This window comes from Lagopus leucura, unplaced genomic scaffold (genome assembly GCF_019238085.1).
Source record: "Lagopus leucura isolate 7727_CA_CO unplaced genomic scaffold, USGS_WTPT01 Super-Scaffold_73, whole genome shotgun sequence".
NCBI classification, from domain to species: domain Eukaryota; kingdom Metazoa; phylum Chordata; class Aves; order Galliformes; family Phasianidae; genus Lagopus; species Lagopus leucura.
Window position 1 is genome coordinate 63,102,958 of NW_024962252.1, and position 15,561 is coordinate 63,118,518.

The following is a 15,561-nucleotide window of genomic DNA, read 5'->3' on the forward strand; positions in this document are numbered from 1 at the left end:
CCATATTTAAATAAAACTCTTATTAGTTAAATTAAAAAAGATTCCTCTTGCTTCATTTTTCAAGTGATGTGCTGATAATCATCAATGGATTTTCTCTATGAGTAGTCCACACAGTCACAGTTAAGTAAGATACATGAAAATGTACCAGAAATATTTTCCTCTCCACTTTTCGTATCTGAATTCTGCACATACCATGCTGTAAGCTCAAATAAGCACAACTATTACACAACAGCATCTGGAAACTGTTCCTGTTCTTGTTGAAGATAAGTGCAAGTTCTGCCACTGAACTTGAGGGGAATGTAGTGCAGAGCTTATGGCGCTTTGGAGCCAGAAGGAATAGTTAAGTGTTATTTGAGCCCCTGGATGTAACAGATAACAGAATCTTGCCTGTGAATTCTTTAACTGAGCACACAGCTTCCACTTCAGCTGCCAGAACACATGCTGTCTTCAATTAAGGACTGCAGGTGGCAAAGGAATCTCGTTCACCGACTGGTAAATTGTTCCAACAGCCATTGTTCCCCAGTCCTAGTCTTGCCTGTGTTTTCCAGCATGCACAATATCTTTTGAGCACAAATCCCAGCCACAAGAGAGAAAATAAACTCATTTAACTTCTCACCTTATAAATATATACATGTGTATGCGTGTGTGAGCACATGAGTGCAGTGCAGATATGTTCAGGTACCCATCTGTAATCCAGTGCCAGTTCTGTGGGTATGCTTGCTATGGCTTGTTAAACTAAAGATGGAGTGGGCTAGTTGTAACCAGCAGAGTACTCAGTGAGCAATGGTGTAGAACATTCCACATTAGGGAAGAGAGTGCTTTTTTACTGACTTACTGAAATGTGCCAAATCACACTGAGACAGCTTACAGAATCCAGCACAGGGTCAGGCAGGAGTGTCATTAGTTGCTGGGCAACTTTGGCTGCTTTACACATTGGGGAACCTCCAGTCCTGTGTGCAGTGTCACCTACATAAAAAAGAAATAACACCGACTATCAAAACTGGAACATCTCCAGCAGAAAGCATTTGTGAAGGCCCAGAGTAAGCAAATGACAAGAGTGGGGCTGTGGAGCTTCTGATCCAAGATTAAGTAGTTAACTGTATTTATGGGATGATATTGAGCCCCTAAAATTACCAGGAACCCGTCTGTGCTGAGCACCTTGGGGCCTAGAAGCCAAGTGCCAACAGTTCTTCCTAAAGTAAGCCACTATTTCTAGAACTCCAACAGTACTCCCAAGCCCAAGGTGGTCAGTTTTTGTGTGAGGGACTCTAGAGGAGTTCAGGAAAACAATGACACTGTTGAAACAATGTACTGAATATATAAAAAAAAACCTTTCTTCCTTGTTCTGGCAGGGCAGAGCACAGTTCCTTCTACAACATGACAATATTTCTACAAGTTCAGAGCACCCACGCAGACATTTCAGAGCACCATTCAACAGCAAGTCAAATTCATAGCTTCCCTCTCACACCTTGTTGGCCATGCCTTGCTTTATTTTGGTCGTAGAAAGAACTTTTGCCAGCTGCTTACAAGATGTAGGTATTAAAGGCAAGCTGCAATTGAAAACCATTATTGAAAATAGCAGGGAAGTGCCTGTGTCTTCTACTTTTGTGCATCAAATACAATAAAGCTATGAAACTTTCCTGAAAGATTTAGATGCCACCGTCCTCAGGCTTCTGGCTCTTTCCACAGGTAAAGGCTCTGGCTCTCCATAGAACAATAAATGTTGGAAAAGACCATTAAGATCATCCACTCCAACTGTCAGCCCACCCCCTCCATACCCACTAACCATATCCCTCAATGCTACACCTCTTGTTGCATTACCTCCTGTTTCAGCCATATGACGTGGTTTTGAAGTTAAAAAAGCATAATATTTGAAGTGTTTCTCCAAGAGGAGATCCTCTTGAGAACAGAGCAGTCTCTGAACTTCACCAGTGATGTGCTGACTGAGCCTTCTCTGCTGGACTAATCCCCTGACCTATGCTGACTTTGCTCAACTAACTGCTATGCTGCTGGATTTCTGTCTGTTGCCAATGCTAATTATCTCTCAACATAAGATCTAAGAGGAATTCACATCCTTGTGTTGTTTTTGTCAAACTGGCAGAGGAAGCCTTAGCACTGCTGCTTTATAAGTGGAGCATTGCAGCAGAATGATGAAGGCATGCAGGCATGTTGACTTGTTTTTATAACACTACCCTTTGCATCTGTGAGGCAAGACAGAAGGCTGAAATCAGTTTTCAAGAAAGCATTAGTAGTCTGGATGTCTGACAAGGAAAGAGCCAATATCCACACTGACTACCTGCCTATGATGTTATCAGTCACAGCAGAAATGGCCAGGGGCACATAGCCCCCTTTACCTGAACAGATTAGGTTGCATTGAACTATAGAAGACTTACCTGAACGTTTCGGTTGAGGCTTAGTGCAGGCATGAAGACACCCTCTATGTTTTCAAAAGCTGGAGGCCCTTGTTGCTGCCCATTTATGTAGAAAGTCAGGCTGTGCTTATTTAGATCCAGGAGGACACCAACAGTGGCACCTTTGGAAACTCCTCCTTCTGTCCTGAAGTACAAATGCACACAAAGAGGTTTAATGTAGATAGAGTGCTGCGCCACTCCTGTTCCCTCTAAGACATGCAGTCTCAAAAAACAAGGGAAGAATGGAGCAGCACAGCACAATGCTTATCCCCACTGCACTTTGACTGTGACCATGCCACACCTTTACCCAAAAGAGATGTTCATCAGAGCTTAAAAGGGGTGTCATAAAGAGAAATGAGGTCCATCTCTCCTCCAGCTGTAAGCTAAGAGATGATAACGGTGTCCAAATCCCCTAGGCTGACAAGAAATGGGCAGGTAAGTAGATCAGTCCATTGCTCAGTGTGCAAGGCAGGACTTTTGGAGGCAGAGCTCCTGAGAGTGCCCCTGCTGTAGAATACTGTTGCACAGCAGAAAATGTAAAAGCAGAACGCTTGTGTCCTTGGCACTCCTTTGAATCACTCTACCTGCTGGCAGCTAGAAGCTTATCTTGGCAGTCTCTAAGGGGACCTGATTTTCCAGGGTCTGGGGAGCCCACATAGGTCCATAAGCACTGGTTTTGCGGAGGAAGGGAAGGTAGGGCAGATTAGGGACAAGCACAGGTCCATGACCAAGCTCCTTCAAGAGCTGGGGCACAGCTATTAACATTGGTGCTAATTGGCTGTGTCAGGAGCAGCTGCTGAGAGCTACCATGGTGTCAGAGCTTGCCAGGGTAGACCCAGCCATTACATGCATGAATGATTTGACACTAACGCACTTTGATTCGGGGGTTAGTCAAATCCAATAGTGCTTTAAAGAGCGTTGAGCAAGAAATCTGCTACATGTGCAGATTGGCCACAGGCACCACTGCTTCACTAATGTCACAGGGGCTATGCGATGGATTTACAGCCTGACACAATTTGTTCAGGCTAAATCAGATTTCAAATCATTTGCATTAGGAAAGGAAGTGACTGTCTTTTCTATCACAGGCTGCCCTGGGCACATGAAATTCACAAGATAAATGCAGTTTTAACAAAAGATTTATTGTAAGAGTTGGCATATATATAAAAAAATTAAATACGACTAGAAACATGGTGCAGGGTAAGACATTTTCATCGTGTCCACTAGGTGTCATAAACGGGTTTCCTTCAAACTAAATGTGGCACTTGATATTTCCTTTAAAGGTAACAGGAGCTTTATCCATGATAGTGATGGCAATAGTGTGCTGACATCTCCATTTAAAGCTCTTCACACAATAACAAAACAGTTGAGAATCACCAGTTAAGTTTTCAGATATGTAAGATGTATAACTATGCAGTTCTGAGCTCCCTTAAATTTATTCCTGGTACTATAAGCATTAATACACTTGTTTTTGTGCTCCTCTCCACAACCGTAAACATAATATTTTCCAACAAAAGTTAGGACATTTACCCATCCTCAGGATCTTAGTATCTAGGATGTTCGTATTGAATGCACTCAACCATAAAATTCATAATGGCTCTGTGGGAGGTGGCAGCACCACAACTCAGAACTACCTACAAGTGCGTTACATTATTTTTTTCTCCAGTGGGGAACAGCTCTGACTGTAGTGCACCACGTTTTATATCACGCAGTGTTTTAAACCAGATTTTATGACATCTTTCTAAATGGCATCAATTCTCTTGGGGAAACAGCTTTGCCTTTTTGAGATGACGATGCTCTTTCCAATATAATAAACTAATTTGCTTCTAGTGGGCTAATTAGCTGTGTGCTACACGGTGACATTGAGTGACTTCTCTGCAGTCCACAGGGAATGCCGTGCTGGAGAGGAGCTGCTGCTGGCAGGGCACACGGCCCAGCCTGTGTCAGCACCTCCAAGCTGAGTCCTTTCTGCAATGCCTTTTTAAACTGATAATGGTCATTGTGCTATAGGCTCCTGACAGCCTGCAGGCTGTGTAAAGGGAAAGCACAGCCACCTGCTGCAGTGCTTCTTCAATGATGATCCATTTTTGAAGACACGCGCCACTCTTTCGTTATTCCAAGTAAATCCCAGTTCTCACACAGCTTTTCACACAGTCCGACAAACATTCATCTCTGTGCACAAGGCTCAGTGCTGACTCTGACACTGTGTGGAAGGCTGGAAGGTCTGAGTACGGATACACCAATTTGGCTGCCCTGAAAAGTGCAACTGACTGCTGCAGTGGAGTCTCACCTTCCCAGGATGGTTTCAGCAGCATTTTGGGCAGTTTGCAAAGCTGGACTGAAATGATTTGGGGAATTAAGAAGAGCAGTAAGTTTCACTATCACTGAAAAATCAATCTTAATATATAAGCACTGTTTAATATGCTGAAGAATTAGTTTAACTCTGCACTAGCAGCATTTATATAGTGAGCTTTGCAGGAACTTTGCTGCATCTACTGTCAAGAACAGTCTTTTTCAGCCAATTGTAACATTTTCGTTTGATGAGAACTTGGTCTTGAGACCTCCACGATTAGTAAGAAGACTCTCTTCATGCAGGGAGCTTAAAGATTAGCTCTAGATTTTGACTTTCCATGTCTTCCAGCATAAAATATAAAACATTCCAGTGTGATTTCAATCACTTTCTTCATGCAGCAATGCAGTGGCTGGACTACTGCCTACAGCACAGGGTACTCCTGCTTTTGGAAACATTATGAGGAACAAGTACTGCCATGAGTGCCTCTGTGCAATGGGCAGAGGTCTCTGGTGTGAGCTGGTTACTTCCAGGAACAACAAGGCTTAAAGGTGCCCCATAGGGCTACGTCCCTGAGCTGTCTTCTAAACTGGTGTTTGCTTAACCTGTTTTCAAAGGTCTCTCTGGTTTTGATAGCATTAGATTCATCTGTTCATGCCTTTTTTTCTAGCACTGCTGAAGACAGGCCCAGCCTGTCCGTTTGTAAGGATGTAGACAGGTCTCATGGTGCATATTGTGAGTGAAAAGAACAGGAAAGTGCTCTAAACCTGGCAGGCCCCATGCCTAGGTCTTTCAAGCTCCACCTCAGTTTATCCCTGAAGCCATTCATTAATTTATCACTCTAATTTAACTTTGAGCAGATTTGAATGGATGATATGATTACTAAGATATAGTCTCCAATACAGGAGCATCTGAGAGGCTAGAAGTTGGCAAGAAATTTTCTTTGAACTGTGACAGTGTGTTCTCATGCCCTTGTCTCCAGTGGGAAAATGTCAAGGCAGCAACAACTGTTTTCACAAGACTACCACAGCTAACGAGTTAAAAAACTGACCTACTTGACTTCCACAGTTAAAAATATAATGCTTAGACCTAATTTCATTGAAGCGCATGTGATTCCATGAGACTACATGCCCTTTGTCAGTGTATTTCACTTGAAAGAATATTTCATTGGTCTGCCCATTCCTTGGATATGCCTGCAAAATCTTTGGGCTTTTCCCAGTAAAAACAGGGAAGCTGTTGTCAACAGAAAGTACTCTGCTCTCCTGTTTAAGCAGGATGATTGGAAATTCAAAGTATTTCCACTGTTTGTGCTTCTCAGAAGGAAAGCTTTTGCTTGGCTCATGTGTTGCTTGTGGGAAGGAGCACATCTGTGACCAAATCAAAAAAATAGGTTTCTGGGACAGCAGCACACACAGTGTTTGCCAGCTTTTTTCCAGAAAGCATAAGCTGTTTCATAGAGCATTAAAATTAACACAGCTTAACATTACTTCCACCCTAAATCAAATCAAATCAAGATATTAAAGGAACAGAGAAGCTATGGACACATTCGTTATTCTGATGTTATTTTACTCTACGTTTGCTCAGGACATGGTTTCCATATTTACTTAGGACATTATCTAAGGCCTTTGGGGCCAATGAAAATATTCACCTTTACTTCAGATAGCTTTGGGTCCAGCTACAGGGTTCTTCCAACTTCTTCAAACAGAAACCAAACTACTTCAAACAGAAATTACTCTCTTACTCACTTAAAATACAAGTATGTTTTAGAGTATGAGTGACTATTCAACAGCAGACATTACAAGCAGCTTTAGGATGCCATGAATACTGGCATGAACTTCTCTCTCTAAGAAGATAACACAAGCATTTGAACATTTTAAAAAACACTGAAGACTTCCCTTTTAATTATGTGATATAACAGAAACAACGTCTGAGCACATGAGTATGGAAAACTTGCAGAGACAGTCATTGGAAAACTAAACCAAAACTGATTCCCAGTCTGCCAAAGACCTGCTGTATATCCCCGGTCAGTCACTTTGTACATCCATCTCCCATCATGGTAAAGTAGGTACACAAAAACACTGTTCCTAAAATACACACAGGATTTAGGATCCTGAATCTCAGCCTTTAGCTGAGATTTTCTCAAGGGCCTCAGTCCCTGTAATACACAGCTGACCTTCAACTAGGGCCTGACCCTCCCTCTGGGCACAGAGTGAGCAGCACATTCTTGCACTGGTGGTACCCCAGGGGCCCTCATGTGAAGCTGATTGTATCTCCTGTACATGGGGCAGCATCCCATCAAGGAAAACAATCAGCGCTTCGCAGAGTTAGCTACTGCAAGTTCTAAGAGCCATGCCTCCATGTCAGCACAACACTAAATCCATGCTAATGTGCAATGTCCCTGAGGGATTCAGCCCTGGAGCCAGCTTCTTCTAGATCTATCCCCACCATTCTGCTGTATGGAGCATGCAGATCCTCTCTTTTAGTCAGGAGAGAAAATGGGGTTTGGTAACTATGGTTTGGGGGTATCCCCAAATCCTCCTTTGTCAGTATTGGTTGTCATGGATGAGACATCTTCCAAAGGTTTTGAACACAATGACTCAGTCGAGGGAGGCAGACACTTCGCCTTCACAGCCCTAGTGTCCACATCACACTCAGTTGTGGCCTACAGCACAGCACTTAGTCAGCTTTCAGGACTCACAAACACCTACATTGTGGCCAAGCAATCACCAGTGAGTTTGCTTAATGACCCTGTAGCCAAAGGTCTTCCTAAAGAAGAGAATGGATTGCATTTCTGCCTGTGTTCTTCCAGCAGTGAAATAAATCCTGCATCTATGACTGCATGGCACTCCTATCTACTGACACTGAGGGTGAGACATGCCACTATGGGCTTAAACAAAGCAGAGGAGATTCAGGCCAGATCTCAGGAAAAACCTGCTAAGAGAGGATAATGTACATAGATACAGATTGCTAGGGGAGAAGATGCCATTGCCATCACTGGTGATTTGTAAGAACAAGTGATGCAGACTTCTGTTAGGAATAAAATAACTCTATTTGGCAAGGAGATGGACTACAGCTTACTGAGATCCCTTCCTCTGATGACAAGCAACAAAAGCAATCAGTAAGGAGAGAAACATGCAGACAGTGCTTACCGGTTGGTGTGAGAATTGCAGTGCATGAACCAGCTGCGGTTGTTGTCAACGTACATAGCCCACGCCTTGTCATCCTTGCCTAGCATCATGTCCTTGACAACATTAATCCTGGCAATGCCAAAGGCTGGATCAGGATGGTTGTCATACCGATCCACGTGCAGTTCCCAGTAATGCACGCCCTTGGAGAAGGCGGCCGTGCCAAGGACAACGCGGTCATCGTAACTGCTGCAGGTGGCGGTCTGGTTGTCGTTCGACAGCACAATGTCCCTGTGAGCTGAGGAGGGGTCGAAAGTGAACCATGCCACTGTGTGAGGGAAAAGGAGAGGCAAGATTACAGCAGAATGGGCTGCCACTACCCATCAGCCACTTTATTTCCACTAGGAAAACGAGACTGAGACTTCCTAAAGATCCCATGGCACTCTCGAATAACAAGGAGTTCTTCCTTATTAAAAAAGGCAGTTACACAAGATTGCTCTGCACTGTGACCCAGCTCAGACTGCCCTTTGGTGAATGAGAGAGAAAGGAAAGAATGTTTCATGCAATCTGCATAGCCCAGTAATAACTGAAAGGTGCCTTTCAGTCCATTTGTCTTGAAGGTGCTATGAAGTGTTAATTACTCATGTGTCTTATGTCATCTGTGCCTGCATATCAGAGTGTAGGTTTTTAAGGAGAGTGACTTTCTGTTCTCACACAGTAAGAAGAAAGTCATTGAAGAAACAAAGGCTTCTCTATATAATGTAAAAGCCATTCGCAGATGTGAACTGGTTCAGGATTGCCTCTAATGGAAAAGGAGGACCAATGTGTCCACAGTGGTTAGGACAAATTTCATCAGTTTATCAAAGGGGGGAAAAAGAAATCCAACCAGAAAAAGCACTTAAAGTATAAAAGTTTTATACTGGCCTATTTTGGCAACAGCATAAAAGTGCATGTAAGGACAGCACGTACTTCCCAATTCATTACGGTATCATTACTGAAGATGAACTTCTGTAATGCCCGCATGGATGTCAACTATAATTACAGAGGAACAAGCATGAATTCCCATCTCTGTCTTATCAAACCTTGCTGTGAAATTGAAGCAGTAAGTGAGGAAAAAAATAAATTCCACAAATGCATGGAGAAGTGGAGGCGGAGTGGCATATAAATATCCAGTGCCTAATGGCCTCCATATGCTAAAACAAATAAAAAACTTAATTAGACCCCAAAAGTAAAATTGCACTTATTTGAAACCTGAAGTGTTACCTACAATGGAAAATCCCCTAAGGTTTAAAGAAATGGGCTACTTGACTATTATCATTACTGGATTTAGGTCTAGGTTATTCCTCCAGAAACGGCAGGCTCAGTGCAGCCCAAGTGCACCACAGAAGCCATCAGAATACATCAGAATACACCCACAGCTGTTTGTGGTATTGGCACTGACACTTGACAACATCAGTCATTCGCATGCAGGTTGGATTCAACATCAAACTCACCATCTGATGTCTGTAAAATAACTGTCTTGCTGTATGGACCAACTCCAGATGAGTTAAAAGCTTTGACTCTTGCATTATAGGTGCTGTTGAAATGAAGGCCATCGATAGTGCAGAGAGTCTCCTTGCCAACATATACTTCCTAAACACACACACACACACACGAAAACAAAACAAAACAAAAAACACAACTATTCCTTTCTGCCTCATAATCACATTAAGATTTGTAAACATAAATCACAAGTAAATAGCTTATGATGGCTTCAGAGAATGCAGAGTGCATGCTGTAATAACATGAACAGCTACAGAAGTGAAAACAAGAGGTAAGGTCAGCAGTGGAGACACTAAGGTGAAGGTAAAGCTGAGAAGGTACGGCACCTAAAGGCAACATAAAGATATATATATATTTTTAATCCTATTTTCCCATAACTTTTACTCCAAAACATTTACTCCAAAACTGTTTTGGAGAGTAGTCCCAGAACCTTAACCACCATAGACCTTCTTTATATTTATATAGAACTATAAAAACAGGGAAAGGAGGAATTAAAAAAAAAAAAAAAAAAAGGAAGTACAGTTTCATTCTGTTGGAAAGGCTTCCTCATGCCTGCATTAATATATGATTCTGAAACCTGCTAAGACAGGGCCAGAAGAAGCCAGCCTCCTAAAGGTTAGGACCACATGCATCACCTGATGAAACAGCAATTAGACAGCAGAGATGCAGTAAGAGTCTGCAAGGATTTGTTAAAGAGCAAGCACTGGTGTAATGTGAAATATTGCAGGAGGAGGAAATGCTAGGCAAAATAATGAACAGGATCAGCCAGATGATAGTTTGTGATGAACTGTAAGTAGCCTAGAAACCTCACATTTATTGGAAAGTCGAACAAAGTAATAGAATATGAGAGAAAAGGAAACAATTGTGCTTAGGCAGCAGGCTGAAAGTATTCACAAATATTTATTTAGATGTGAATAATACTAGAAATGTTTTATCTGTGAAGCTGGAATGTGCCACACATCACCCCTAACACCTCATTCATTATGCTACTCTTACCTACTGACTGCGTCAGCAGCTCTTGAACAAAGGAATCTTTTCACATCTCCAGTGGAAGAGACCAGCCTCTTCAAACATATGCCAAATGGTTCTTGGACCAAGGAATCAAGAAATTCCAGAAACACTGCGTACTTCTCAAAATGCAGTACCAACACTGCTGTTTTTTCTAATGAGGAGCATCCAAATGAGGTGTCTCTGCTGGCTGTGGATGTAGCAGTCTGGCACAGGAAGGCAACTGAGGGAGGTCAGGCAGGCCAGTTCCAGGCCACTTTCACCTCTAGTAACCTTCAGGGTTCCAGAGGGAAGTCAGTTTACAGCTCCTGGACAAATCACATCCCATGTTTTGGCATGATTTCCCATTTGTGAAGAGAGCAGATGTGCTCTGCAGTAATGATTTCAAGGCACTAGCCTCTAGGGATGGCATTGGTTTAGCATGGTCTTGAAGTAACAGAAGCATGAACAGCAGCAGCAAGCCACAGCACTGCAGACCACTGCTTCCAGCAGGACATGGCTGGCAGAAAGCTGTTTGAATTATTTCTGTGGTTTGTTTTTTGGGATGTAGAGGGAGAGGATGGGAGACTGGAAGTATTCAGCACCCTCAGGCATAAGCAAGCAGTCATGGAATCACACTGGAGTTCTGGGAGAATGGCACTTGGGGTGTCCTCCCACACTTACCAGTGCCTCTGCAGCATACCTGAGGAACACTTCCCCCAGCCTTGTCTCCCTTCCAGAAAAAATATTAGCAAACCTATATTTTTTACACAGGAAGCCAATTTAACTCAGAAAAATAGGAAAAACTGAGTTGCACTTCCAGACCAAGAATCTCATCTGTCAGAAGAGGCCACTATGGACAGGCAAGAGGAAGGACTTCAAAGAAATCTTTGATATGTGGCGTGAGCCACTTTCAGATCTTACAGGCTGGTATGGGATTTTCTGTAGGGTCGTTCTCCAGGAGGGGTATACAGTAGATATGGCAGTGACTTGAAATTCTATCTTTCAAATCCACAAGGCCTCTTTGCCAGTACCCAGGAAAAGTTTCAACCAAGCTTCCTATCACAGCCGGGACTTCTAATGAGCAGAAACCACAACCAAGGCTTTCTACATCTATTTGACGGAAGCAGGGATGCTTTGATAAATTGTACCTTCCCTGGCTCCTCTCACCCTCCTCTCAGACATGAATCTATTTCCTGAGGAAACTTGCATACAAAGAAATACAAATAAATGCTGAATTAAATTCTCACACGAAATTGGCCACCATCTCCATCGTCAAGTTCCAGGATATAACCCTCCACTGGGTTGTGGCTCAAAGGTGGCATCCTCCAGGCCAATGTCACACTGTTGTTTCTGGTGCAACACTTCTCCAGTTGCAGTAGTGGGACGGGTGGCACTGTAACAGGAACTGGGTACAGATTAGTGTAGCTCTGTCCTAGCTCCTCAGTCTGTGCCGGGAGGAGGACCACAATCACTCACTTCTTTCCCTTCATGGAAGTCAATGTTATTATAGAATGATTTGGGTTGGAAGGGATCTTTGATCTAGTCCGACCCTTGAAGAGAGCCCTTGAAACAAAACCCAGTAAAAAAATAAATAACAAAATGTCATTATTTAGCTAGACAAACCATTTGGTTGAAATATGTAAATCAAGACATATTTAGAAATAATTCCAGTTGCAATGTTTATCTAACTCTCTAAGTTCAGCTGGCAAAAGGAACATCTGTATCACAGGAGACTGCTTGTAGCTCTGTCCTTTCAGAAATTACAGCTGCAATGTTACCTACAGAGATGTTTTTTTACTGACTGGCATAGGAAAATCACCAAGGGACTGTGGAGAAGCATTTAAAAATAAAAGTAAACAGAATATAACATTCAGCCATGCCCCTGTGAGGAATGAGGCCTCCACCACACTTTCCCTACTATGCACACCTAAACCCTCCCTGTTCATGCCTTGCTGGAAATTATAATGAGAAATTTCCATCTCTTAGAGAGATTTGGCACGTCTTGTGCACGATTGAAATCACACAGGATAAGTGGGATAAACGTGACATACAAGCCCTGTCTGTTCTTCTGCCCAAGGCTGAATTTCAGTGCTAAGATCATTTCTTCAGAGCTGCATGACGTCTCGCACGAAGCTGAGTGCTCTGAGCATTCATTGACTGAGCTCTTATCTATGTCAATTTGCTCTTCTTTTATATACTCCACTTGGAGCCTCTAGTTTATTTTCCTCCTCTGCCTGCATGAGAGCTAAGCCCTTGAGCAGTTCCTTTCGTCGCATTTAACCCCTGAGTGTAAAAAAAAGGTTTGCTCACTCTTCATGTAACAAACATTGTGGAAAAATAGGGAAAATGCCCCTTATTGCGTCAAGGGTCTAATGCTTCACCCCCATATTGGAACTGGGGCAAAAAATCAACATTCCACTAGTGATAAATAATACAGAAGTTACCCTCTGGCATTACCCATCACTGCAGAGAACCCAGGAGGTTGGTAGCCCAACAGAATGAGCGTGGTGTGTTACAAAGGAGCTCTATAAACCAGCTCTTGAAGAATTTTCTGCAAAAAGAGAAGGAAAAAAAAAAGGCAAAAAAGACCCCCATCTTGTTGCTTTTTCTTGGTCTTCAAGAATGATTCAAAGGGCATAATAAATAAACATCTACTTGTTTTTTACACATGAAAAGTTCAGATTTTTCTCTGGAAGGCACTACGAGGTAACGGAAATGTGGCATTGTGGGAGCCAAAAAATGGAGGGCAATGAATTCAGAGATAAAGGCAATTTTAAATGGTTAGCTAGATGGCTAACTAGCTCTCAAGAGACATTGACTGAGTCCCTCCAACTTCCAAATCTTCCTCTGGCAGAACTAAATAAAAAAATCATTCTTGAAGCTTGTAAAGTACAAAACCACCAAAATTTCTGAGCTGTACAGCCACTCAGGGGCCCAAGGGTAAAAAAATCCCACAGAGCAGGTGTTCAGCTTTGCTGGATTAGACTTGCCATGCTTGCCCTCCTGTCTCCCTCCTGCTGCAGCCGGACACAGATGGGCAGAGGTTTACCCTGACCTCAGACTTCCTCAGGGAGGAAAGAGGGTGAACACTTGTGAAAGTCATAGAAAGTATGGAAGGTGTTGAATAACTGGGACGCTGGGATACACTTCAGAGTAAAAAGCCATGGGATGGCACAAAGACAAGACAAATATAGGTTAACTACCAGAAAAGAAGTTGTTTCAGATGTTAAATAACAGCGCTGTCCCATTTATTGCTCAACTTAAAAGTCCCCTAGAGAGTTTTTGAAGGAAAAGATTAAAAATATAAAGGGAGAAATGATACTACTTCGGCACAGCAAGACCTATTAATGAGCTTGAATAACATCCTGCTATTTTGAAAGTGCTTCACAGAGGTCATGCTTAGCTAAAAAATGTGCCTTGTGTCAACCCAAAACACATTGCTTTGTGAAGTTGATCTCGCTTCATAATAGAATAGGGCTGTTCTAAGACTTCATTATTTGTCATCTTGACAAAGCAAGTAGTGCAATGATACCCTCTGCCTTCCCACATTGAGTTTTAAGAACACGAATGCAGTGGGAGAGTGAGACCCTTAGAATACCCTGAGTTGTAACAAGAGCACTAAAAACAGTGTCATCAAGAGAGAAGGAAAGACCAGAGGCAAAGACCTGTTTGTGATGCAGAATAAGCAGAGCCAGAGATAAAACCTAGTATGAAGCATTACAGTTTTATTATCAGAGCTGTGCAACTAGTGGCTGGAGAAGCAGAGAGAAGCTGAAGATGTCTCTGAGGAGTTGTCAGGGACTGTTTTGTGGAAGAGGGAAGGAGCCATTCCTGACAATGAGTATACAACTGACTGCTCGGAGGTGGCGCAGATAAGCAAAGGGTAGTAATGTTCTTTCCTATGTTATACCTAGTCTCCCTTTTACAACAAATCAAGATTGCATGGCCATTCCAGCTGTTTGAACAAAGAAAATGAGGAACACATTATTTGCCTTTGTTTATAGCTTGAACTGAGAAAATGCCTGGTACACAATGTGCCACTCATTGAAGAAAGAGGAATTACGTGCCAAGGCACTGAGAAAAAGCAAGAAAGAGAAAAACACTCAGACAGAGGAAGAAGATCTCAGAAAGAAGCAAACCAGCAAATAGTAGAGCCATTCATGTGTCTCAGCAGGTCAGCCAGCCTGGGGACTGTGGTACTCTTACCAAAGCAGTCAGTGAGACATTTTGGTCAATCTGATTGCTTGAGCATCACTTCTGCATCTATCACATTTCTGGCCCATGCACATCTAATCTGGTACTGAATTGCTTTTGTTTTTTGTAAAAAGAAAAAAAACCAAAACACTCCCTGATCTTTATTTGCTGAGATTGGCTTTAGATGTGAGCTTACAGCGTCCACCAGTAAGGTACATCAACAAGTCATCAGAGCAAATCTAATGTGATTTGTTCTCATTTTCATTCTTTGTTCAACACAGCGAATCAATGTTTACTTACAAGCAAGCTTTCATTCTAAATGATCCATGCAAGTGCACTGAGGTTGAATGAGGCCAGAGTTTGAAAAAAAAAATTTAGAAATTCAGTCATGCACTAAGCATCAATAACAGTATTACTGACCTTGGTTCACAAAGCATTTGTCATGAAACATCCTGCAGCTGGGAAAGCTGCACTGACCTTGTTCTATTTGGCTCTCCCCAAAATCCCTTTACAGATGTTCTCTGATGTCTGTAGTGCATCTACTCTTGACAGATCAATCTGTACAGCGAGTTTATAACACTCCCCACTTCCCACACTCACCACCAAGTGTTTGTCAAAGAGTGATGACATGTGGGTGTGCTAAGATTGGAGTAGGTAAGATTGGAGAAGGAGGAGCAGAGATGAAGAGACAGATCTTTTTGTGTGTGAAGCTGGAGGCTCAGAAGTCCCAGAGATTTTGCTGCAGCATCCTGCAACACCAGCTCTTCTCACTGCAAAGTGATTCTCCTAGTGGAGAATCCCCCCCTACTCCAATGCTTCCTTTGTATTATCTGTATTTTGAGATGCAAGACCACTAATGCATAAGAAGATAACACAACATTGGTTGATGTCCATAGAGGTAAATATGTCCAAAAGGATGCCAATGCATGTAAATTTCAGGAACAAAAATGTCAACACATCAGACTGAGTAATTCAAATAGATTTCTAGTCATAAACTGGAAAATATAAATAC

The 15,561-nt window shown here is 42.5% G+C and overlaps 1 protein-coding gene across 8 annotated transcripts in view; it reads right to left on the reverse strand.

The window, feature by feature from the left end:
• Nucleotides 1–894: 894 nt before the first annotated feature.
• Nucleotides 895–15,561, reverse strand: part of TRIM67 (tripartite motif containing 67) — a 31,554-nt gene continuing 16,887 nt past the window's right edge. For 2 of the 8 annotated variants that reach the window (XM_042887311.1, XM_042887301.1), the window contains 5 exons: nt 11,603–11,760; nt 9,317–9,455; nt 7,902–8,151; nt 2,394–2,556; nt 895–966 (listed from right to left, as the gene is read on the reverse strand). In XM_042887311.1, coding sequence (XP_042743245.1) covers nt 901–966; nt 2,394–2,556; nt 7,902–8,151; nt 9,317–9,455; nt 11,603–11,760 — 776 coding nt within the window. In that variant the 3' untranslated portion in view covers nt 895–900. Of the gene's footprint in view, nt 967–2,393; nt 2,557–7,847; nt 8,152–8,200; nt 8,239–9,291; nt 9,456–11,602; nt 11,761–15,561 lie in introns of all 8 variants that reach the window. The other 6 variants (XM_042887283.1, XM_042887260.1, XM_042887291.1 and 3 more) reach the window with 5 other exon arrangements.